The sequence below is a fragment of the Corvus moneduloides genome, chromosome 1 (assembly GCF_009650955.1).
Source record: "Corvus moneduloides isolate bCorMon1 chromosome 1, bCorMon1.pri, whole genome shotgun sequence".
Lineage (NCBI taxonomy): Eukaryota > Metazoa > Chordata > Aves > Passeriformes > Corvidae > Corvus > Corvus moneduloides.
The window spans coordinates 118,442,949-118,466,100 of record NC_045476.1 but is presented as its reverse complement, the minus strand read 5'-3'; the positions used below and the strand labels follow the sequence as shown (position 1 = coordinate 118,466,100).

At 37.4% G+C, this 23,152-nt stretch overlaps 1 protein-coding gene across 4 annotated transcripts in view; it reads left to right on the top strand.

Moving 5' to 3' along the window:
- TRAPPC8 (trafficking protein particle complex 8) overlaps positions 1 to 23,152 on the top strand; it is a 53,020-nt gene that overhangs the window by 12,389 nt on the left and 17,479 nt on the right. For all 4 annotated transcript variants that reach the window (XM_032124272.1, XM_032124290.1, XM_032124282.1 and 1 more), the window contains 17 exons: positions 391 to 565; positions 966 to 1,119; positions 2,204 to 2,285; positions 3,726 to 3,973; positions 5,532 to 5,647; positions 6,982 to 7,132; positions 8,457 to 8,557; positions 10,027 to 10,132; positions 11,672 to 11,803; positions 13,808 to 14,032; positions 15,056 to 15,164; positions 15,907 to 16,101; positions 16,292 to 16,422; positions 17,546 to 17,620; positions 18,331 to 18,457; positions 19,501 to 19,658; positions 20,452 to 20,894. In XM_032124272.1, the coding sequence (XP_031980163.1) occupies positions 391 to 565; positions 966 to 1,119; positions 2,204 to 2,285; positions 3,726 to 3,973; positions 5,532 to 5,647; positions 6,982 to 7,132; positions 8,457 to 8,557; positions 10,027 to 10,132; positions 11,672 to 11,803; positions 13,808 to 14,032; positions 15,056 to 15,164; positions 15,907 to 16,101; positions 16,292 to 16,422; positions 17,546 to 17,620; positions 18,331 to 18,457; positions 19,501 to 19,658; positions 20,452 to 20,894 (2,728 nt within the window). The remainder of the gene's footprint in view (positions 1 to 390; positions 566 to 965; positions 1,120 to 2,203; positions 2,286 to 3,725; positions 3,974 to 5,531; positions 5,648 to 6,981; positions 7,133 to 8,456; positions 8,558 to 10,026; positions 10,133 to 11,671; positions 11,804 to 13,807; positions 14,033 to 15,055; positions 15,165 to 15,906; positions 16,102 to 16,291; positions 16,423 to 17,545; positions 17,621 to 18,330; positions 18,458 to 19,500; positions 19,659 to 20,451; positions 20,895 to 23,152) is intronic.

Genomic DNA, 23,152 nt, shown 5'->3' with positions numbered 1-23,152 from the left:
ATCACTGTTGTTCAGGTGATAAAGCCCCAAGTCTCCTTGGAAGTTGAAAGCTAAAATACAGTGGGGATGAATTTCAGCTACGTGTTTGCTATGTGAACGTCTCGTCTCTATCTGAAATCTTAAATGAGCTATCACATAGCAGCTTAAACTTGGATTCACTGTCAGAATTGGAGCAAACTCCTGTTGCATCTCATTTTGCAGATGTTAGTTAACTGATTGCTTTTTATTGAGACTAAGGCCGAATTCTGATTGCACATACTTTTGTGATAGCATGTTTTATGTGCTTAAGTATTGTACTCATCCATTCTATTTTATAGACTTCCTATTTTATTCTGTGAACAGTGGTTGTCCCTGTATTCTTTGGGTATATGTCCTTAGTAATGAATTCAGGTATGCTGGTAGTTTCTTCTAGTGAACCTGACCCTGTGGAGCAGTTTCTGAAGCTGTCGCAAGAACAACATCGGATTCAGCACAGTAGTGAATACTCGTATCCTAAATGGTTTATACCAAACACGCTCAAATATTATGTGTTACTGCATGATGTAAGCACAGGAGAAGAACAGAGGTGGGTCATTTGTCTTCAGTGAGCTTACAGATGAGCGAGCTCTTTGACCAAAATGTTTGCATTGATAAATTCTGTTGAGATTAGACATGCAACAGGATCCATTAGCCAGTATGCTATTATCAAGGCAGATATTTGAAAGTATTATTTTTAGATCATCTTCTTGTGTTCATGTAAAATGAAATGAATCAGTCCTGGCTTTTGAGGTAGATGCTTTCTTTGCTAGCTTGCTAAACTAATTGTCAAAGATTCTCAGTTTTACTCTTGCATAACAGATTGCTTTAAAAATAGGAGAATTTTCCTTTTAAGCACTATGAATAATAGTCTAAAATAGCTTGTTGCGCTACACACTTTAAAGTTAGTTTGATATCAAGACAGGATAAATGTTGTTGTACTGTTTCAGAGCTGACTCCATTTATGAAGAGATGAAACAGAGGTATGGAACTCAGGGTTGCTATTTGCTGAAAATAAATTCTCGAGTGTCTAACAGAGGAGCAGATGAACAGATACCAGATCCTTGGAGTCAGTACCTTCAGAAAAACACGATCCAGAACCAGGTATTACAGTATTCTAAAAACAGTTTTTAAGGTCCATATTTTTTGGTTGCATTAAGTTTTGCCTTAGTGTTACGTATGTGTTTCTACAGAATGAGCTAATAGGCAGTCAGGATACTTCTGACACAGCTATGACTTTTTGTGAGGGCATAAGATGAGTCCTCAGTAGGAACTGTCCTCTATGGTACTTAAGTTGACAGTAAGGAGCACTGAAATACTGGACTGTCTGAAATAGACTGTAGCACAGAAATAATACTTATGCCTTAAGAGCTGTAAGAGGTAACCTCAAAAGTGTCCTGTTCATAGTAACTTTCAACCTTCATTTTTGTCTTCTTCACTCTTAATTTTTTTTTTCCCTGGGTCTTCTGTACTTCACTAGATAGTGTGGGTGTGTTGCTTTGTTGGGAGTATGTGTGGTTTTTATGATAACTTTTTGTGTCTAGTCTGGTCTGTCATCTGCTAAGATTGCAAGTGATAGTGTGTTTTGAGTTTGCCATAAATGTCTGTATTTTTGGCTTTAGAACCAAAAATACTTTTTTTTGAGTTTGCTTTTGACTGACCTGCAGTTATAGCTCCTTATGATTAAAAGGTTTGTGGAATCGTATTTCTTTACAAAATGTAGCTGGTATTGGAAAGTCAAAACATTTCATATTCTATAAGCTAAGAGAACCAGTGAGTTATAGCCCACCATAAACTAAAAATACGTTTTTCTCTTTCTCTGGCCCACGTCAACTGTGCAATATAGATTTTTGTGTGTGTGTGAGCTTACTCAGGATCTGCTTTAGGGAATATATTTTTGCTGCTGTAGGCATTGCTGTGTAAGAGTTGGAGTTGCTTTGGTTGACAGGGGAGCTAGTTGAGCAAGTCAGAAAGTATTTGCTTCATTTGGTGAATATAACTTTCGTCTTTTAAATAAGACAGTTTCTTAAAGCCTCAGAAACTACTTTGAGAAGTTAATATATATGAACAAACATGCTGCTGTAGTAATTCAGTTAACTTACTGAAGTTGACAGCTACTGTTTACTGACTTTTGTATGTGGTTGAGTAGTCTTAAAGTTCTGACTTCTTTTCCCCCTTTTTCTGGCAGGATTGCTATGAAGATTATACTGTTGTTTCAAACAAGAATACTGATCACTTGATATCAGACGGCATAGACAGTGAAATTAAAGGTATCTTTGTAACTTTATGAAAACCTTGATGTTATAGCATTTACACAACCGGTTGTCTTGTGTCTTGGACAGTAATTAACTAGATGATTTGTTAGGGAACTCAGAGTAATAGTTTTCTGAATGCTCTAGGTGTCCTCAAAGTAAAATGCTGTGGTACTGACCCTACTGGATTGGTGGCATCTCCTTAATGAGATGGCTAATGATGTACTGGACTCATATTTTGTAAGATTGAACGTACTGTCTGCAAACTCTGGTAATTAGTAAAAATTACATATGATTAAATGGTCAATTTTCATAATAATGAAAGTTTTGGTTTGTATCCTCTGCTATAACTTGGAATCTGAGGTTTTGGAGCTTTTTTGGTCCTTGGTTTTAGTATTAAATCTGTAAACGTCAGGGAAGTGCTTAGTTTGTAGGCTGTTTGGAAGCGCTTGCCTTGGAATTCAGCTTGTGGATGGGAGAGGATAGTAAATGAAATTGAGTGGAAATTAATGCACCCTTAAAAAATAATTCAGATAACAGTGTAGGATTCAGATGAGAGGCATTATCAAATAGGGAAAAAGTGAGGTACCCTGCATTGTCTGGCCTGCCTCAGCCCGGATCCTTCATATCTCACCTGAAATGCATTTGGAGACCTAGCATGTGTAGGACAGCCTACAGTTGCCATCTTTCTAAGGCCTTGCAGACCAGATGTAGTCTGGGAGCTGCTAATTGAACTTTACAAACTCAGCTTTACTTTTCATGAGTAAAATCCGTTAAGGATTTGCTTTCACAATTCAGCTTTGCTTGGTGCCAGATAGGGCAAGCTGATTTTCTTATAAATAAGAGAACTGCTTAAGTCTTAGAATGAAGCAGTGTCTCAGTCTATTTCAGAGAGCTAAATGCAATAGTAGTCAGCAGCCCTTCTCACTGAATGAAGAGGAGTTCGGAGGAAATTGTTTTACATGTTGATTGCTTGGAAGGACATGGAAAATTATGTTTGTTTTGTTTAAGTTTTTTTTTAACCTTAAAACATAAGCAGGAAAAAAGATAATGGACCCAATGGATCCATTGTAGTAATTGCTGCATTTCCAACTTTCATGAATGCTTTATTTTGATTTTAATGTTTCTATAGTTTTCCTTCAGTGTTGATATTAGTCAGCATACTGGAAGATTTTTTTTGCACTGTAGTTGAGAACCAAAACCGTACATATTTAGCCATGTTGTAATTCTTGAGATTCCTTGAACTTTCTGCGAATTTCAGGAATGATGCAATACTCAGTGCTGTGCTGCTGCCTGCTCAGCATTGATCTATAGTGTAGAACAGTTGGTGAATTGCTTTGCTTTACAGAGTTCTGAGTAAGGAAAGCTTTGAAGTAGGTTAGTAAAAATGATCTTTAAAACCCAAAATGTTTAAGTGACTTTATACTTACTGGAGTTTTTGTTTCAATCTTTCAACAGATGGCTTGTCAAATAACTTTAAGACTCACCCCCTTCAACTGGATCATCCCAGTGGCTGTTTGGATAGCACTGATTACATGAAGGCTTCTACATCGCTGCAAGACTCGAAGAAGTCAAATTCTGGGACACCTCATGGTGCTTGTTTAACTCTCACAGATCATGATCGAATTAGGCAGTTCATACAGGAATTCACATTTCGGGGACTTTTGCCACACATAGAGAAAACAATTCGACAGCTCAATGATCAGGTCGGTTTACTCTTAAAAATACTTTGTGCTATAAGGAAAAACGGTTGGGGTATAAATCCAGTTATCCAAACATCTGTTTTGACAGTATTACTTCCTTCTGTTTCTAATGATTCAACGCTCTTGCTGAAAACTGTAAGTAGATTTAAGAGAAATAACTGAAGTTCTCATTATTGCTCAATTTGTCATCTAAAAAAATGAGTACTAATTTGTATCAACAGCTCCAGTGCAAGGTGGCTTCTTGGTGAAAGCCTGTCTGAACTGTTTCCAGGAAAATCTGTTCTTGACCCTAAAATCTTAATATTCTGTTCTCTTGGACGATTCTGGCATGGGGAACAAAATGGACTTTGTGTTTCAACATCAGAATACACAGCTAAATTTAAGAAATGCATTTAATCGATAATCATCTGCAAAAAAAGCTGCATCCTTCAGTTGCTACTTGACAGGGAAAAAAATGCAGGGACACCCTGAATCGTGTAACTCTGATCTTAGCAGTTTTTGCAGGGAATATGCTTCTCTCAAACTAGGATTTTTTGGAAGTGTGATTAATATCACATCCGTGTTAAGTCAAGTGCGTACATTAAAGTTATTTGCATCACAGTTCTTTTACAAGTGTTTCACTCTTATATGCCCTTAAACAACTGCAGAGATGGATTGACTTACATTAGTGCAATCAAATTACTGTATTTAGCATTAAGTCTTGGACTCAAATATCAGTCTATTATCTGACTTCTGATTTTATTTTGATTGGATTGTCTATTCAAGTTGTAGTTTTAAGTATGAGGGCTTTTCATACTAAGGATCATGTCCTGTAAGGAATGCTCACTCCTTGAATTTACTTCTGGGAGTTTGTATGTGCTGACCATATTTACATTTAGTAAGTTTTATGAAGAAACATTAAAAAGAAGTGGTTACATAAAGTGTAGCAAACAGGAATGTAGGATAAGCTCCTAGTTCTGGTAGGAAAATGGAGATGTTCCGCTTTTTAAAATTGCCTTTTAAGAGTGATATAGTTTGCCTTATAGAATGGGAGTGGTAGTTCCCTGCAGAAGTTTCCTTCTTAGTGGAAGTTATCTGAAAGAATAAAGTTGTGTAACTTTGCTTGGAGGTGTGGCTCATACCTTTGACACTTGAAATTGATGTTCATGGTGTGATAATGCTTTATGTGGATGGTGACAGAAGGTTCTTTCTTGTAGTATGCACTTAGTCTAGATTTTAAGTTGGACTGCTACCGCAAATTAGATATTCTAATTATTTAGAATTTAGTTTTCAAACAGATGTATCAAATGTTCAAGTTCTTAAGATGGATATTTCTCCAGTTTACAGAAAGAATATGAACCTCAACTGTCTGAGATGAAATAGATACGTGAATTGCAACTTCTATCTCAGTGTCAGAGATTAATTCTAAAGAAGTGTGATCTTAGTTATCTTACTCCTTTTATTTATTTCTGTTTTATGGAGGAAAAAACAATTTACAAAGCCATAATGAAGCTTGGCTTTTTATATTAGTTTAACTTAGATCTTTTGCAATGTAGTGCTCTAATTCAGTGTCTTTCTCCAGTTAATATCCAGGAAAGGCTTGAGCCGATCACTGTTTTCTGCTACTAAAAAATGGTTTAGTGGCAGCAAGGTTCCAGAGAAAAGTATAAATGAACTCAAGAACACTTCTGGTTTGCTGTAAGTAATCTCAGTCCTTATTTTTAGATCTAAACTGTAAATGTACCTTTTTTAGATGGGGAGGGAAAGCCTGTGTTTATTTGATGGTGGTGTTCTGTAGTGTGAACTAAACCAGAGTGTTGTGAATGACTTTAATTAGAAAAAGTCATGAAAAGTACTTTGCCTAAATATGCACAATAAAGGAGAAGCAGAACTTAAAGAAAAAGGGGATAAAATAAACTGTTTGCGGAGTCATCTGCCTGCTCTATTTTCAGTGAAGCTTTCTAAGTTAATAAGAGCACATGTTTTTAACAGTAATAGTAATAAAAAGAAGCTATGGTTTGCCACAAGGGATTCTTTTGAGATTTATACAAGTACAAGTTTGTACAAGTTTTTTCGCTTGTCATTGCAGCCAAACCCCATCTTTAGGTGTTTTTGCTTATGTAACTATGCAATTTACTCCAGTAGAGTGTTGAGTGTATTGCTTTTGCAATATGTTCAAGAGCTAAAGTAAGGGGAATTTCATACTTAGTGCACCTGCATCTTAGTATACACTAAAACCAGGTTCTAAGTGTTACCAAAATACTAATTCTGTATGCTTTTGGTAGTTTCCCTCTGTGAATTAGGATGTATAATCATGAAAATCACTCTCCAACTGTCTTTACCACAGAAGTCTAAATAATTTTTGGTCATTATCTAGTCAAGGGTAATGCCCTTGACATGCACCTGCAGCTTCAAATGTCTATGTTGTGTGTCTTTGGATTCATGATCAGAATGTTGCTAATTCCAGCTTTTTGTTTTGAACTCGTAAGTGTAATTTACTTCCTACAACATTTGAAATACAAGTGTTTGTGAAAATGTATTTGATTATTACTGAAGTGATTCATATATATATTGGATTAACTAAAAGTTGGATTGATGCTTGCAGAGGACAGGAACTTGCACAGTGTTTTGGCATAAAGCATAGTTTTTTAGTGGACTTACTTCTTTCAAAAAAATGGGGAGAAATAACTTACAGCCAAGTGAACAGTCAAAGTCTTTTTTTTTTCCCTTCTCATACAGCTGTGCTTAGCTCTAATGGTTAATCTGACTGAGCAGTTTCAGTGGTAGTTATAAACTCTATTCAGTATTTCTTGGCTAAGAGGAATGCTTGCTTTGAGTGTTACTGGAACAGTGAATCTTGTTAATCAGAAAGTAGGATGTGAAACCAAGCTACCAGTGGCAGAAAGGAAGCAGCTTCACTTTCCTTAGCTGTTTTTGGGCAAGGCTGAAGCAATGCAGGTTTTATTACTACTTTGTGAATAGATATTAAGTTGAGAGAGGATGACTTTGAATTTAAATATTTGTATTTATAGGTATCCACCAGAAGCGCCGGAGCTTCAAATCCGGAAAATGGCAGACTTGTGCTTTTTGGTGCAGCACTATGAACTTGCATATAGCTGTTACCATACAGCAAAGAAAGACTTCTTAAATGATCAGGCAATGCTTTATGCAGCTGGAGCACTGGTTGGTACTTCACATAACATGAACATTCTGTGAACTTTTTCTAATAATCTCTAATATTTGTCTGAAGGTAACAAAATGCAATCTCCCTCCTCCACCTCCAAGTTTGTAAGGATCTCCCCAAATTTGCTGCATATCTTTAAGAAACTGTAAAGTGTTGTAAAATCTGTTTTCTGCTGTTATATGAAGGCAATAAAGGTGTGACTAAAAACTGGAGAGTTAATTCTTAAAGTATGGAAAGGAGAAAACCTGGAATGCAACTTCCAGAAAAATGGATCTTTAAACTGATAACTCAAAGCCAGATATAAAATAGCTTTATAGTATCTCTTCTAGGCTTTGGCAGAATACTTATTTGCTAGAAAGTCAAGACACTGTCACTATAAATATTGTATTGTACCTATTTTGGGGGGACTTAAGACTTGAAGGCTATACTTTGAGTATATTACAACTGAATTCCACTCTAAACACATACTCATTCATTATTTCCTCCTAAGAATTTATTTATGACTAAAGTAATTTTCAACAAGATAAATGGGAGTACTGGAGGAAAATGAGTAATTTGATCAATTTTTAGAAGATACATTTTGTAAATTTTAGTCTGGTTAACTTGCTAAAATTTGAAACTCTGCTTCACAGAGCTGTGGAGGCATTATTGTACACCTTTGCATCTTGATTAAAACTTTTACATAAATGTGTGTTTTTACAGTTCAGACAGTTGCTTTGCACGTGGATAATCTGAATAATCAGAAAAATATTAAGAAATCTTAATTTCCAAATGAATAGAAGCAGTCTTAATTATGAATTTGTTGCAATATGCTAGTCTTAGTCTTTACTTTCTGCAGAAGAACTTTGCTACCATGTTTTCAATCCATGGAAAAAGTAGTAAAATTTCAGACTGCATGTTTACTAGAGCTTCCTTGGAAGCTGATAGTGTAATTTCATATAGTCAAAACTCAAAAACAGTCCTCATCTTAAAATACATGGTAGTGCTACTTTATCAGGAAGATTGCTCCTGCAGTAGGAAATTCTTCTGGATTTGTAAAACAGTACTGAATCAATGTTTCTGCACGATGTTGGGGGTACTGTCAACTGCAAAGACTTCTGTGTGTAACTCTCTGGCTGCTGTGTGGCTAATTATAAGCAGAGCCATAAATCGGCTGTTGTATTAAACCTTTTATCAGTTATAGTGTGTTGGATACTTTTATATGCCAGTAACTGATTAGATGAAGATCTTTAATCTAGTAGCTGTTGAAACATGTTCCTCAGCCTTTTGAGGCTTATGATTTGTTGAAAAAACTACAGTGACAGTACTGAATTTCTCTTGTAGGAAATGGCAGCAGTATCAGCTTTTCTTCAGCCTGGAGCTCCTAGGCCATATCCTGCTCATTATATGGAGACAGCAATTCAGACCTATCGAGATATCTGCAAGTATGTTATTTACTTTTGTACTGATCCAATGAAAGATCTGGTGGCTTAACTTTCTTGCCCTGCACAGTGATAGTGCCAGATGATCACAGAGTAATGGTAACTCTTTAAAGAGTAAGATAAGCTAACATATCAAGGATAGCATGAGAGGAGATCTGGGCTGTTCTTAACAGAATGCCTATTGGACTTGTGTACTGAATTCACATGGTGGATTTTTAGATAGTGGGGTGGCTGCAAGGAAGGTTTCTATGAGAAGACAGCAGGAGCTGCCTGTGGCAGAATCAGTTTTCACTCAGTTCCAAAATGGACATGGCTGCTGCCCAAGCTGGGTGTGTTGGTGCTGGTGTTACCTCTGAGACAATACACTTAAGAAATGGTAAAAATACCATTTACAGCAGCAGCTGTGAGAAAGGAGTGAGAAAATGAGAGAAACAGCTCTGCTGATACCAAGGTCAGGAGAAGGCAGTGCTTTGCTGCAGCCTGTGGTGAAGACCATGCTGAAGCAGATTTTCCCCTTGCAGCCCACAGAGATACATGGGAAAGCAGGGATCTACCCTGCAGCCTGTCCCAATGGCAGAGCAGGTGGACATACCCTGAAGGTGGCTGTATAGAGCCTATGCCACAGCAAGTTGCTGTCAGGAACTGTGACCTGTGAAGAAACCACACTGGTTCCTGAAGGACTCTACTCTACAAAAAGGATACATGTTGGAGTAGTTCTTGAAGAACTCTATCTGTGAGAGGGACCCCACACTGAAACAGGGGAGGAGGATGTGGAGGAAGAAGCAGCGTAGGAGAAATGTTATGAAGTGATCGCAACTCCTTTTCCCCATTTCCCTGCCCTGCTTGCAGGGAGGAGAAGGTAGAAGAGTTGGGAGTGAACTTGAGCCTGAGAAGGAGGATTTGTCAGGAGAAGGTGTTTTATTTCTGGTTTTTTTTATCACTGTGCTATTCAGTTATTGACTGCCAATAAATTAATTTAATCTTCCCTCAAACAAGTCTGTTTTGCCCATAACTAACTGGTGAGTGATCTCCCTGTCCCTTTCTCAGCACGTGAGGTTTTTAGTCTGATCTTCTTCCCCTGTGTTGCTGAGCAGGGGGTGTGATACAGCCGCTTGGTGGGCACCTGGTACCCGGGTACAACTTGCCAGTACAACCTGCTTCTAACTCTTGGACTTCTTGTTCATCAGATTATTTTAGTTGGTATTTTTATAAATACAGTACTGTTCTCAAAAATGCTGTCCAGCTTTGGCTTTTATGAAGCTCATATTATAGTGGGATAGGGCACTTAATGTGTCAATCTGTATGTGGTTGTTTTGTGGGGAGTGAACTTTCATGTATTTTGCTTTAAGAAGGATAAGCGGCAGAACCTCAGTCTGATGCTGTGTGTAGAAAATAAGTAAGATTTGAGTTGAAAAGTTTTCTGAGGTTTATTTTGATAAATATTTATTAATACATGTATGTTTTTACTTTAGGAACATGGTGCTGGCTGAACGCTGTGTGCTGCTTAGTGCTGAAATCTTAAAAAGTCAAAGCAAATATTCAGAGGCAGCTGCTCTTCTGATTCGTTTAACCAGTGAGGTAAAACTCAGTAGCTTTCTCCATTTCTGCCCTCTCCGTATTTGTTTTCTTACCCAAACACTTCTAGGTTACCTTCTGATTCTTCTCCTACAATATTTTCTAGCCAAAGGTAGCAAATGAGCAGGTATAGAGCAGGAAATGAAGAAAACTGTTTACACTGTAAGTGAAGGAACTAGTACGGTTATTATTTTTCTAGTCAAATGGTTTTCTTGACTTCCTTAACCACGCTAAATATGTTATCTTTGGCTTAACTAATTTTCTTTGACATCTGATTAGCTCTTGGATGGTGTAGCTTAAGAACTCATGTGTTAAAAGTATTAGCATGGCTTGCCAGAACCATAATGGATGCTATCCCATATATAATCAGAAGTTCTCTATAGTTTAAGCAACTAAGGCATTACTGTAGCTCAGCTCATATGAATCGTTAGAGCCTTACTGTGTAAGTGAAACCCTACACTTCTGTGATATTAATTGGTGGAAATTAAACATGGAATCAGCTTCTAACCCAGAAATTGTCTTGCTTGAAAAGGAGTGAAGAAAAGTGTAATACCAGTAATAGTATAGCATCTCCTTTGTAGCTTGGAGAGAAGTGTAACTGGTAGTTCCGACTTAGTTGCCAGCTGCACCAAATGTGGTGCTTCTGAGACTTTCCTGGGACAGATTAAGCGTGGAATAAATCTGTTTAGTTGTGTAATTTTCTTTCTCAAGTGTTTCTCTAGCTTCATTCTTGCCCTTTCAACTTAAGCTTGCTACCAGTGCTTATGAGAGCAGCCTAAGATATTTAAGCAAGGGATTTAAATACTATTAGCTCTGCACAATCGTTTTATAACTTGAAATTGCATGTAGTATGCCTGTGGTGCATTTTGGTAGTTGCAAGGAGAATCTTCATAGGATACTGCATTGGTGTCTGAGTGTATTTGTAGTCAAGATATATACTTGAACATCACTGATAGCATGGAGTCCAGTTGTGGTAAAATCAAGTAGATTCTGTTCTTATTGGTTAAAGTAATATAGCTGAGTCTTGGCAGGAGAAGAAAAGGGCGTAATAGAAAGAAATTGTACATTATTAAGAAATCAATAGGTTCAAAAGGCTCATGTGATAAAAGTTCACCAAGTTTCATTGCTCCCTCTATTTTTCTGTCATCCTGTTAGAGGTCTTGTTTTTTGGTTCTAGCCTTAATATCTGCAGGAGGAGGGAGGGGAAAGGTAGGAGAGTGCTTCAGAGGTGCTGGTGTTTGAAACCGTAGCTTGAGTAACTGAAAAAGCAGAAAATATTTCTTTTGTTATTCATACTGAAACATGTTCATATATTCTTCACTAGAAGAAATAAGAACATGATGGTATTGAACACTATTGAAAAATACTTTTAGTCTTATTTTTATATGCTCACATACGTATATAATGTTTGCATATAAAAGAATCTTTGGCTTCACAGAACTCTTACAACTTACTGTCCCTCTTACCATTAAAACAAGGCCACTGTTGCCTTTTATGTTTTTATTCAACTCAGGCTAATTCTTCTTTTTTCCTTTTAAACAGGATTCAGATCTTCGCAGTGCACTCCTGTTGGAGCAGGCAGCCCATTGTTTTATAAACATGAGAAGTCCCATGGTTAGAAAGTTTGCGTTTCATATGATATTGGCTGGCCACAGGTTTAGTAAAGCAGGCCAGGTAGGTATTATCTTTCCACATGGAAAATATGCCTGGTATTTGATACTTTGAAAAACATGTTAAGTGTGTCATTAGTCCGGAAGAAGATTCTTGGCTTCTAACACTTCTGTGTTAGTCAGCAGTATTCTGTTCTGTAATCTTCTGAAAATGACTTCTGCGTTGATAGCCTTAGCCTTTTACTTCTGTTTTTGAAGTAATGCTGAAGATTGCTGACTTGCAGCTAAAGTGATATGTGTTTTCATTTCTGAGTCTCATTTTATGCACAGTAACATACAAGGCTTTTTTGGGCAAAGGAATATTTTCACTCTTGAGGTAAGAGTGACTTGTGGGAGAGAATTATTTGTTAAACTCAGTTTATTAGAATAATAGCAAAATTTAGATACTTGTTTTTCCTGGTGCCTTAAATACATACTCTTTATTGGAGGTGCAGGTGCATGAACAGTTACTGCGCAACAAACCAAAGCATCTCTGTGGCTGTTAGACTTAAGCAACAGTTAAACCAATACAGATCAGATTGTTTTTACTCCCATTCACATGCCTTTCCAGGCAGCTCTAAGTGTGGTAGATAAACTTCGTTGGACAGAACTTCTGTGCTTTTTTTTTTGCATTAGTTGCAGGATGCATTCTGTAAAGATAGCTTGTGCTTGATTCCTGCTGAGCTTGTTATTGCAAGACAATAATACAGGAGAACCAAGGCATCAAAATTCTGTTTACAACAAAGCCCCGTGGTCTTGGCTGGGGATTTTCTCCCACCCTACCCAATCTCAGTCTCACTGTCCTGGTAAGGACTAAAAAAAGTATTTTTGCATTGTTGGCTTCTGTGATGTGAAGAATAGTAGGAGTACTTCTCCCCCTCCTTGGTTTTCTTCATTCAGTAGTTTTCTTGTCTGTTGTTATGACAGGATAGTACTGATAGGGAGCTATTGATCAATTTTTATTTATTTATTCTTTTATATCTTGTTCCTTTCTCTGGGAAAGTGAATGCATTTTGAAAAGTTTTGACTTTGTGTAACAGCTCTCTTTGTTGTTTGTGTCTGATATTTGTAGGGATTTTGGTTTCCAATAAATACTTTTACAGTGTTATAGGCAATGTAGCTTATTTTTTTTTCATATCCTTAGAGGTACCAAAATATAAAATGCTACTGAAGAGAAATCAGCCAGGCTGTTTAGCTGCAGACCATAATACCATATTTTAAAGTGTCACTAGTATGTGCCAGTGTTAAGGATTTACTGCTTGTACTCTGCTGTCATCACCGTACCAGTGTGAACATATATTAGGTTTTTCCCTCCCCCCCCCATTACTGCTGTAAGTAAGGGAATGCTGTTGCCATTTTTTAGAAGCTGAGACTTAGCTGTACAGTGAATGTCTATACAGGTGTTCAATACCTAGACTTGGGATTGAATGCCTGGGTCCTGATGTATGTACAGGAAAGGAACTGTGGAGCTGATTGGCATCGGACCATCCATCTCCCAGTGGCTGATCTGATTGGTAGTTTTTCTTGTATATACTGCAGGACTCTGTTTTGTTGGTTTGCTTGGCATGGATTTTTGTCCCAGCTATGTCTACTGATCAACAGTTGGCTGAAACTGTCACGCTGAAAGTTCAGTTTGAGTGGAATGAAACGTGTTAAATCCAGTTTATGTCCAGACATATCTTGGCAGCAGAGCTCTGTAGACTTTAGCAGTCAGTCCTAAAGGAACCTCACTGTTCTAAAAGTAGTCTTTTCTTTTTATTTGCTTTTTTAACTTACTGCCTGTTACTCTAGTCTTTAGAAAATGTGAACTTCATCTAGAGGCTGGGCTCTGTACTGTAGGAACAAACACTTCTGTGCTTAGGTTAGTATTGACCAGATTCTGTGAGGCACAGTTCTGAAACATTACACTTTGCATAGTGGTGGGAGATGGTAAAAACTACTTTTCTGACTTAGTGTTCAGTCTTCCTAAATTTATAATTACAGTCAGTGGATAATGGGATTATTTGAGAAATGAACCTTTCTCTTGCAGAAGAAACATGCCTTACGTTGCTACTGTCAAGCCATGCAGGTTTACAAAGGGAAAGGCTGGTCTCTCGCAGAAGACCACATTAACTTCACCATTGGTCGTCAGTCCTTTACGCTTCGTCAGCTGGACAATGCTGTGTCTGCCTTCAGGCATATTTTGATCAATGACAGTAAACAGCCTCCAGCTCAGCAAGGAGCTTTTTTAAGAGAATATCTCTATGTCTATAAGGTAAATTACTTGCTTGTCTCTGTTTCTTGAGTAATAAGTGATTTTATTACCACTAATTTTCTGTTAAATCATTAAATGATTTCCTGTTTTATCTGCCTTGTTCCAGGGTTGGTTTTTTTTTTTAATCTAGTTGATGTGTTCAATTTTTTACTTCAGACTTCAAAAGCCCACATATGCTGCATCTCATATGTGCAGTACTTTCACAGATGGATATTATGATGGGTTATTAGTACAGTAATGTAATAGATGTGTTTTTATTACAATAAAGTGAAGTCTTCTTTTTGGGGGTCATGGCTCAATTGTAGTTGTGATAAGTTTTATCATTTTTTAGAGGAAATGGATCTGTTCTGTTTTGATGAATTTATAATGATTTGGGGGGCTTTTGATAATACATCTTTAATAAAGACAAGGTAGCTCTGTCACCATCCATGTAGTGAATTTCATTCTTTAATAAGGATAAAATTTGATGAATCAAGTGACTCACTGAGTTGTGTTTAAGTTCATGAGTGATTCTGGATTGAAGTATACCATATGCATTATGGGGTGTTTAGTGCTGATATTGCCACACGATATGCAGCCATGTAGATACTGTCTTTTAAAGCTTATGAACAGAATTTCTGTGGTGTTTAAGTTATGGCAGACCTTACTCAAAGGCTGGTGTTTGAGTCCACGGCTCAGCTTGGTGAGAGTCTCATTTAATGGTGGTGGGATAGTGAATATAGTTTATCAAATTCTGAGTTAGAGAGTCAAGCTTTGCATCAAATAAGGCTTGTAATAGCAACGCAGCCACAGTAATGATTAGATTTCAGGGCTAAAATAATTATTCTCCTTTGCCCATAAAGATTTCGCTATCTTTAAACTCCTGTTGAAGAAAAAAAAATCTATGTCAAAGAGTTAATTGAAATTATTTATTCCATCTTAAAAGTACTCCCTGGTCAAACATTGAGTGTTTTTAACTTGGCTTCCTTATCATTCAGCCATTGGTAGGTAGTGTACATGACACTCTTGTTTTCTTTGCTCCAGAATGCAACTCAGCTGTCACCTGATGGTCCCTTACCACAGCTTCCTTTGCCATATATTAACAGCTCAGCAACTCGTGTTTTCTTTGGGCATGATCGACGACCAGCAGAAGGTTAGAAAATGATATGTAAACAGTTTCAAGTCCCTTTTTTAAGGAACCAAAATACATGCAAGAGTTGGTGTCATTTAAAAAAACTGTCGTTATGTAAAACTAAAATGACTGGGTAACTTAAAAATATTTTAAAAGAAAAGCTTGAGCTTAGTATCTACTTGCTGGATGTTTTCAGACTTCCTGTGTAAATATGAAATCTGTGTATGTGGTTGTGCTCACTGCCACTGTTTTTCATACCTGGAAAGTGTCAATGCAAGTTTGTAATGAACTTCATGAAAGGGGTTATTATTGCTGGAGCAAATACTGGACACTAGTGGCAATGCTAGAAATTAGCTTTATAGTTAACTTCCTCTTGGATGAAATATTTGAAATACTCTGATTCCTAAATGTAAAGAAGGCTGAGTGGAAATTCTTATATAAACCAAGGCTATACTGTGGGGTTGTAGTCTGTTATAAAATAAAAATGATCTGTAGCCTGAGTATACCATGTAGCATGCTAAAATCTTGGAATGCCATGCTATCCAAATTGAACTATGCTCAAATTATTCTCAGTGTTGTCTTCCATGTGTGTATTTCAAAATGTCTTGCAATTCACTCTTCTAAATCAATTGTAGCATAAGAATGCTAGTGACCTAGAACTTAAAGTATCTTAAGAATAGTTACCAAACTGCCAGTGCGGCCCTCTGGTGCAGCTGTTGCACGTTGCTGTTCTCGCTTTCTAAGACTGCCTTTCTCTCTCCAGGTGAAAAGCAGGCAGCCACGCATGTAAGCCTGGATCAGGAGTATGACTCGGAATCATCACAACAGTGGAAGGAACTCGAGGAGCAGGTTGTGTCTGTGGTAAATAAAGGAACAATACCTTCAAACTTTCAACCAACACAGTTCTGTTTAAATCGCTACTCAGATAACTCCAAATTTCCACTTGCTGTGATAGAAGGTAAAGTTAAAATTTTTACACTTCAGAAATAAACTGAGTTAGATAAATTTGTATAATATTTCCCCTTATTATAGATTTGAACTGACATTCTTGTCAAGTTGTTTGTACATAAATACTCTGAGATAGGTGAGCCTTCAGACTGTAATGGGGAAAGCCTGTTGTCATTATTTTTCTTGCACTTTTTTAATAGAACCAATAACTGTAGAAGTGTCCTTTCGAAACCCTCTGAAAGTTCCACTCCTTTTGACTGACCTTTCATTGCTGTGGAAGTTTCAACCTAAAGAGTTCAGTGCAAAGCATGACGGTGAAACAAAAGAGCGGGTAAGGAAAGCTTCATCCTTTTCCACCCCAAACAGCTGCAGGTATGGAAAGAAAAAGACAAGAAAAGAAGTAGCTACTGAAATTCTTTTCATTTTCAAAATTCCACAGTATGAAAACATTTAAGTATAAACATTAAACATGAAGGTTTAAGCGTAAACTAAGAAAAAAGACAAGAAAAAAAGTAGCTATGGAAATTCTTTTCATTTTAGCTAGATTTCCCTGGATCTGTAGGGTACAAAGCAGCCAAGTTAACAAACAAATTGTAATGTGTATCATAAAGCTGAATGCAAAACAAAATACTTCCAAGATTTCATTGTACGTGTACTACATCTATTTTGAGTCACACTAGACTTGACCTGCAAATATGAGTGTCAATAGGTAGATTATCAAATACTCTATTCTATTTGAGCTACTGTACATTTGAGTACATAGTGAAATGTGTGTTCTGAGAAATGGTGCTCGTATAACATAGGAACATCCTGGTATCTTGATTAGAAGAGAAATTAAAATTTATTGTATTAAAAATTAATGTTTTGAATACTTTAGATGAGCTATTGTACTACTGTTTAACTTAATGCTTCAATTAATGCTGCTGAAAGCTCTAATGGACTGTTCTCACATGTATGTTTTAAAGGTTTTAGTATGTTCTAATACTGAATATTACAGGAAATTCATAAATAATTTGTTTCCCTGGCCAAAACATTTGGAACACAGTGATCTCTAAAGGTGCTGCAAGTATTTACCAGAGTTATAAACATGGTTCCACATAGTTTAAGTCTCAAGGCTTACCCTACATTTTCCGTTCTGTCCTGATCTGAACTGCTACTTTAATGGTGTGATAAATACTTCTGTGAATATCAGTGAAACTGACTGGGAATGGTTCCACTTTATAGTCCTAAGTCTTAAATTTCTCTAAAGTAAATGTTTACTGAGCTCTCAAGCTGCTTTTTTAATTCATAAATGCTTAGAAGCTGGGCATGCAGCACTTGCTTGTTCTAACTGTTCGGAAATTTGTATGATTTTTTTTCCCTTGAACGCTTTAGGAAGGGTATTGGAAATATTATTTATGGCACTTTTTCTGCTTAGGAGTAATAGTATCTAAAGAGCTGTTTGTTCTTTTCAGGGTACGTGTGATGAAGATATGGTAGGAACTGAAGCAATAGCAGAATTCTTAATTAATAGTGAGGAGACAAAAGTGGTAAGTACTATACTTTGTTTTAAAAATAGTTTTTTCAGTGTTGAACTTTAGTGTGCATTTCAAACCTGTTGTGATTTGAACTTAATGCTAAACTAACAGAATACATGACTGAATCAGAGGTTCCAGTACCTCATATATCTTATCACTGTGCTTAAATGTGACAGGACCAGAGGCAGTGGGCACAAGAGGCTCCACCTGAACATCAGGAAACACTTATTTATAACTTTGTTTATAACACTTACTTATTTTGTAAATGTGATGGCGTTTGAGCACTTGGCACAGGCTGTCCAGAGAGTTTGTGGAGTATCCATCTTTGGAGATGTTAAGAGCCCTTTGGATGTGGTCCTGGGCAGCTGGCTCTAAATGGCCCTGCTTGAGCAGGCAAGTTGGGCACGATGACCTCCAGAAGTCCATGAAGTTCATTCCAGCTTCAATCATTCTGTGATCCTGCCCCTGTTAATCACAGTAGAAGTTAGCTTTAAGGATTTTTTCCTAACATAATGAACATTTCTCAGCTGTGAACTGGTTTGGTAAATTCTGTGTATATGAAATGCTGATTCTAGTAAATGATCTGTATTTACTGTTGCAGTTACATCTGACACACCTATAAAGTAAATGTAGCTGTGAGTGTGTTTAGCAATTGGACATTTAAATGTAATAGTACTTCTTTCTAGTAGCAACAACAACAAAAATTTAACATATCTCCACAGGCAAGACTAAAGCTCTTTCCCCATCAAACAGGGGAGCTACATATTCTGGGAGTCGTTTATAATCTTGGCACGGTTCAAGGTGCTGTGTCATTAGATGGGATAGATCCTTCTATTGGATTACAGACAGGTAAGTGTATTATTATCTTAAATTGCGTGTTTTTGGAAGGAGGAGACATGGCTTCTGCAGGGTAGAACTAAATTCTAGTGTTTGACTACCATGATGCAAGGCTTTCCATCAGGTAGGGACGTAGAAATAAGAGAACTGAAACGGGAAAAGAACAAATTGTCCCTTTTAGGAATCCCATGAAGCATGGGATCCATGGAAGCATGCCCGATCCATACTTTATTGCTCCTTTTAAATCTGTTGAAATTTTGAAACCAGTAAAAAATCAAAATGTAAATATTCCATCTATGCCATGATGAATCTATAAGGACTCTCATTGACTCTCTTGCCATTCATTTTTCTTCTGCATCCTTTTGCTTTGTTAACTTTCAACTTTTGTTTAAATGTTGCACTGAAGTTCTTTTTATAGATTCCCAAATTTAAATTTGGCTGATACAGTTTTTTTTTTAGCATCTTGAATTTCCTTTACATTAATCTATAAATGGACAATTAATTGCATGCTACTTGATCTGTTTTGTTGAGTCATTCATCTGAAACTGTCTCCCACATGGAGACTTTAGTTGTTGGATGAAATGGAGATTAAAACGTGTGAAAGTGTCTGAAAGAAATAGAAGCTTGTTTATCTAGAGGCTGGAAACATTTTGAATAAAAACAATTTGGAGAGTGGTTGCTGTCTTTAAAGGAAATAATCCTTTAAGTGACTTTTCCAGCCTGGCAGAAACTGGGAAAGGAAACGAATGCATCAACTTCATGCACTATGTCTGCCAGTTCCCTTCCAGTTGTAGTCAAACTATTGAAGGGCAGAGTAAGTCCACAGCAATGGATAACTGGGTGTTGGAACTTGAACTAGCCGTGTGTTATGTGACTGTAAGCTTTGAATAGTTCTTTGTTAGTGAGGCTGCTTAACCAATGAACACTGCATGTGCCCAGTAACAAAAATCAAAATGACTTTTGAGATTGGATTGGGAGCTTTGGATCATTTCTTGGAGGCAAAGTTAGGAATTAAAAAACACAACTAAACAAAAGTTTTAAAATTTTTTTTTCAGGAAAGTTTGTTTCCAATGGGTTATCTGTACGAGGACGACAAGATTTAGAAATCCAAGGACCTCGACTTAATAACACAAAAGAGGAAAAAACATCGATTAAATATGGACCTGATCGACGTTTAGATCCCATTATTACGGAAGAAATGCCTTTGTTGGAGGTGTGTAGCTACTTCCTGTTGGCAGTTTTGAGAAAATAGCTAAATGCAGTTTGTAAATGTAATTCTAACAATGAAGGCTTGGATTTTGTTAATGCCTAAATCTTTCCAGGTAATTTGTGATCAGTGACAAACTTGTGTGGGTTTTTTCCAATTGAAACTTGAAGCCTCAAAATTAGTATCCTTCTGAAACTGCTGTATTCCCTTTAGAATTTTAGTTGCCAATAGCTTTGGTAGCCAGATTTTAAGGTGAGCAGGGAACACGCAAAGAAGCTTTTTTCAGTTTGCTTGCCATTCATATAGAGTAGTTATTCCTGCTGGTTAATTAAAACATAGTGCTTTTCTCTTCTAGGGTTATTAAAATGGTCTTGCTAAGTGGTTAATGACAGGCCCCTATAGAGCGGGATAGATCAGCTAGAAGGGACTGCAGTGATCATCCAGTCCAGCTGCCTCACCCAGTTACAATATGTTAATGGCTTTGTCCAGATGCCTCTTGAACAGTGACAGGCTCGGGGCATCAACCTCCTCTCTAGGAAGCCTATTCCACTGTTTGACCACCCTCTCCATATAGAAACACATCTTAATGTCCAGTCTAAACCTCCCCTCGTGCAGCTTTGAGCCATTCCCGTGTGTTTGGTCACTAGATTTCAGGACAAAGAGATCTGCACCTCCTTCTTCACTTCCCCTCAGGAAGCTCTAGGCAGCAGTATGGTTAGTGTTAATGGTTGTTTTCTTGAGCATTCCCAACTTAGCTCAGTGTTGAGGTTTTTATTTTTCCCTTTTCTCTCCCATATAGGTGTTCTTTATAAATTTTCCTACTGGGCTTCTCTGTGGAGAAATCAGAAAAGCATACGTAGAATTTGTGAATGTAAGCAAGTGTCCTCTTACTGCACTGAAGGTCGTGTCCAAGCATCCAGAATTTTTCACTTTTGGTGGGAATACTGCTGTTCTAACACCACTAAGTCCTTCAGCCTCTGAGAACTGTAGTGCTTACAAGACTGTTGTGACAGATCCTACCTCTGTGCGAACAGCACTGCTGTCTTCAGCTTCTTCTGCAGACTTTGGGATTGGCACGGGAGGTTCACCTGAAGTAATACAGGTTCCGCTTCCTGATGCTGTTCTTCTTCCTGGGGCTTCAGTGCAGCTGCCAATGTGGTTACGGGGACCAGACGAAGAAGGTGTTCATGAAATTAACTTCTTGTTTTACTATGAAAGTATTAAAAAACACTCAAAAATGTGGTAAGTTTTTCTAATCTACCTTTTCTGTCATACTTATTAGACACATTATAAACATTGTAATGTTAGAAGTAAATATTACTGAATTTCTCTCAATCACTGTGATGATGTGAAAATGGCCTGTTATCTGCTATTCTAAGCAATATTTTTTCTACTATATGATCTAATTTCCATATGAAATTTTGTAGCCTTCAGTGCTTTCATTGAAGTAGTAATGGGCTAATGGAATTCAGATAGCTTAATGATATCTGTGTAATACAAACTTAGTTCATATTTAGTTCATCTGGAGCCACATCTTTCTGAGGCATAGGGTGAAAAATCGTAACCTAATTTCTTTCTACATTTTATAAAACAAAATCTTGTCTACCTTGAATAAAAGATTTTGTTCTTAGTTAAAATTTGGTTAGTAATTGTATTGTGATGAAATTTGTTCTCTTTGGAGGGGTTAAATACCAAGTTTGACTTGCAGGCTGTTGTGTAGTTTCTTTTTGGACTATAGTTTCTTGAGAGAGTGCACAGGCAAGTTTGACACCACAAGCTAAAAAAGCCCTAAGAAATTCATTCACCGCTTCCTGTGGGCAGGCAGGTTTTCAGGAAAGGAGGGCTCCACCATGTGTAATGATTGCTTGGGAAGATGTGTCATCAGGCCCTGCTTTTTCCTTCTCCCTAGTTTTATTGCTGAGCATGACACCATATGGAATATCCCTTTGATCAGCTGGGGACACAGCTGTCCCAGTGTGTCCCCTCCCACCCTTTTGTGCAACCCCAGCCTGCTTGCTGGTGGGGGTGTGGTGAGGAGCAGAAAAGGCCTTGATCCTGTGCTAGCCCTGCTCAGCAATAACAAAAACATTCCTGTGTAAATACTATTTCTAGCACAAATCCAGAATGTGGCCACTTACCAGCTACTGTGAAGAAAATTGACTGTCCCAGCCTAAACCCTCACGCTTGATGTCTGTACCAGGGTTACTTCAGATAAGCTCTAGTAAGATGGACTGAATATCTTCTTGTGGGTGAAGCTTGTTTTCCAGGCTAGTTCTGAGAGAAAAACAAAGTTCATGTACCGTGAGACTGGTTTGCAGTGTAAACCAAAGCAGAGTAAGTTGAAGATGGTTGAGAGTGGATCAGTAGCATATTCTCAAAACTGAAGTCATGCAAATGCACTCTTGATTTAGATTTTTCCGTAGCTTCTGAAATACCGAAGTTAGCATTTCATTTGGCTCTAAGCTAGTCTGCAGGAATAGAGAACTTGTCCCCCTACAACTCATAGCATTCAGAAACAGAGGTGTTTGAGAGATGGAAGAGGGTTGTTTGAGAAATGTACTTACTCCTTATGGTATGTAACTTTTGAGGGGAACTTAAGGGAGCTGCTCTGGTTTAGCAGTGCTCTTTGTTGACTGAGCATAACTTTTAAATGTTTAAAAAATGGTATAATTTGTGCCACTTGAAAGCTATATGGGCATCCGTATATCTGAATATTAACTGCAAAACTTTAAAGTTTCTTCTCCAGTTGTGACATTGTGAAGTAGAGTTTAGGAAGCCACTGATTTTTCCCTCCCAAAAACAAGTGTCACATGATGTTTCAGCATATTTAGTAGGTAATGCATATCAAACTTTAACATGCTTCTAAAATGTTTCCATGTGGAAGTTACAGTAACTAAAAGCTTCTACATGGGAAAACCTCATGTCTTTTGATGGTGTCTAAGAATGGAATTGTACTCATCTTTAGAAAAACAGGAAGATAACTTTCACAAAGGGTCTGCTGTCCCCTGGAAAAAGGCAGGGTAGCAGTGGTTTGGTTCTCTTTTATTACCTTTTCAGGAGAATTTATTGAATGCGGTGGTATCCTAGTGCTTTTTAGTAAATACTTATGGCAAGAGATGAGATTAAGTAGGGGTCTTGCTATGGCTTATTTACTCAAAAACTATTTTCCAAGGCATTTCGTGGCATTAAATAGCTTAATGATATCTGTGTGCCAGTATGTGTCTGTCTGCTTTCACTCTGCCAGTTGTCTTCCATCTGAAATAGTTCTGATGTATTTTTCCTCACAGTAACACGTGACCCTTTTTCTCTAATGTTTCACACTGGCTAAGAGACTGTGTGTTTGAAGAGCACCTACCCATGCAGCAAGATGGTTAAAAATAAAGTAGGTTTGATAGGGTATCTTCAGTGAAAAGTGTATCTTTGGTGGTTGAAACAAATAAATTGTCTAATGGTCCTAGTACTGACAAACATAAAAGCTAAATTTCTTGATGTCATGGTCT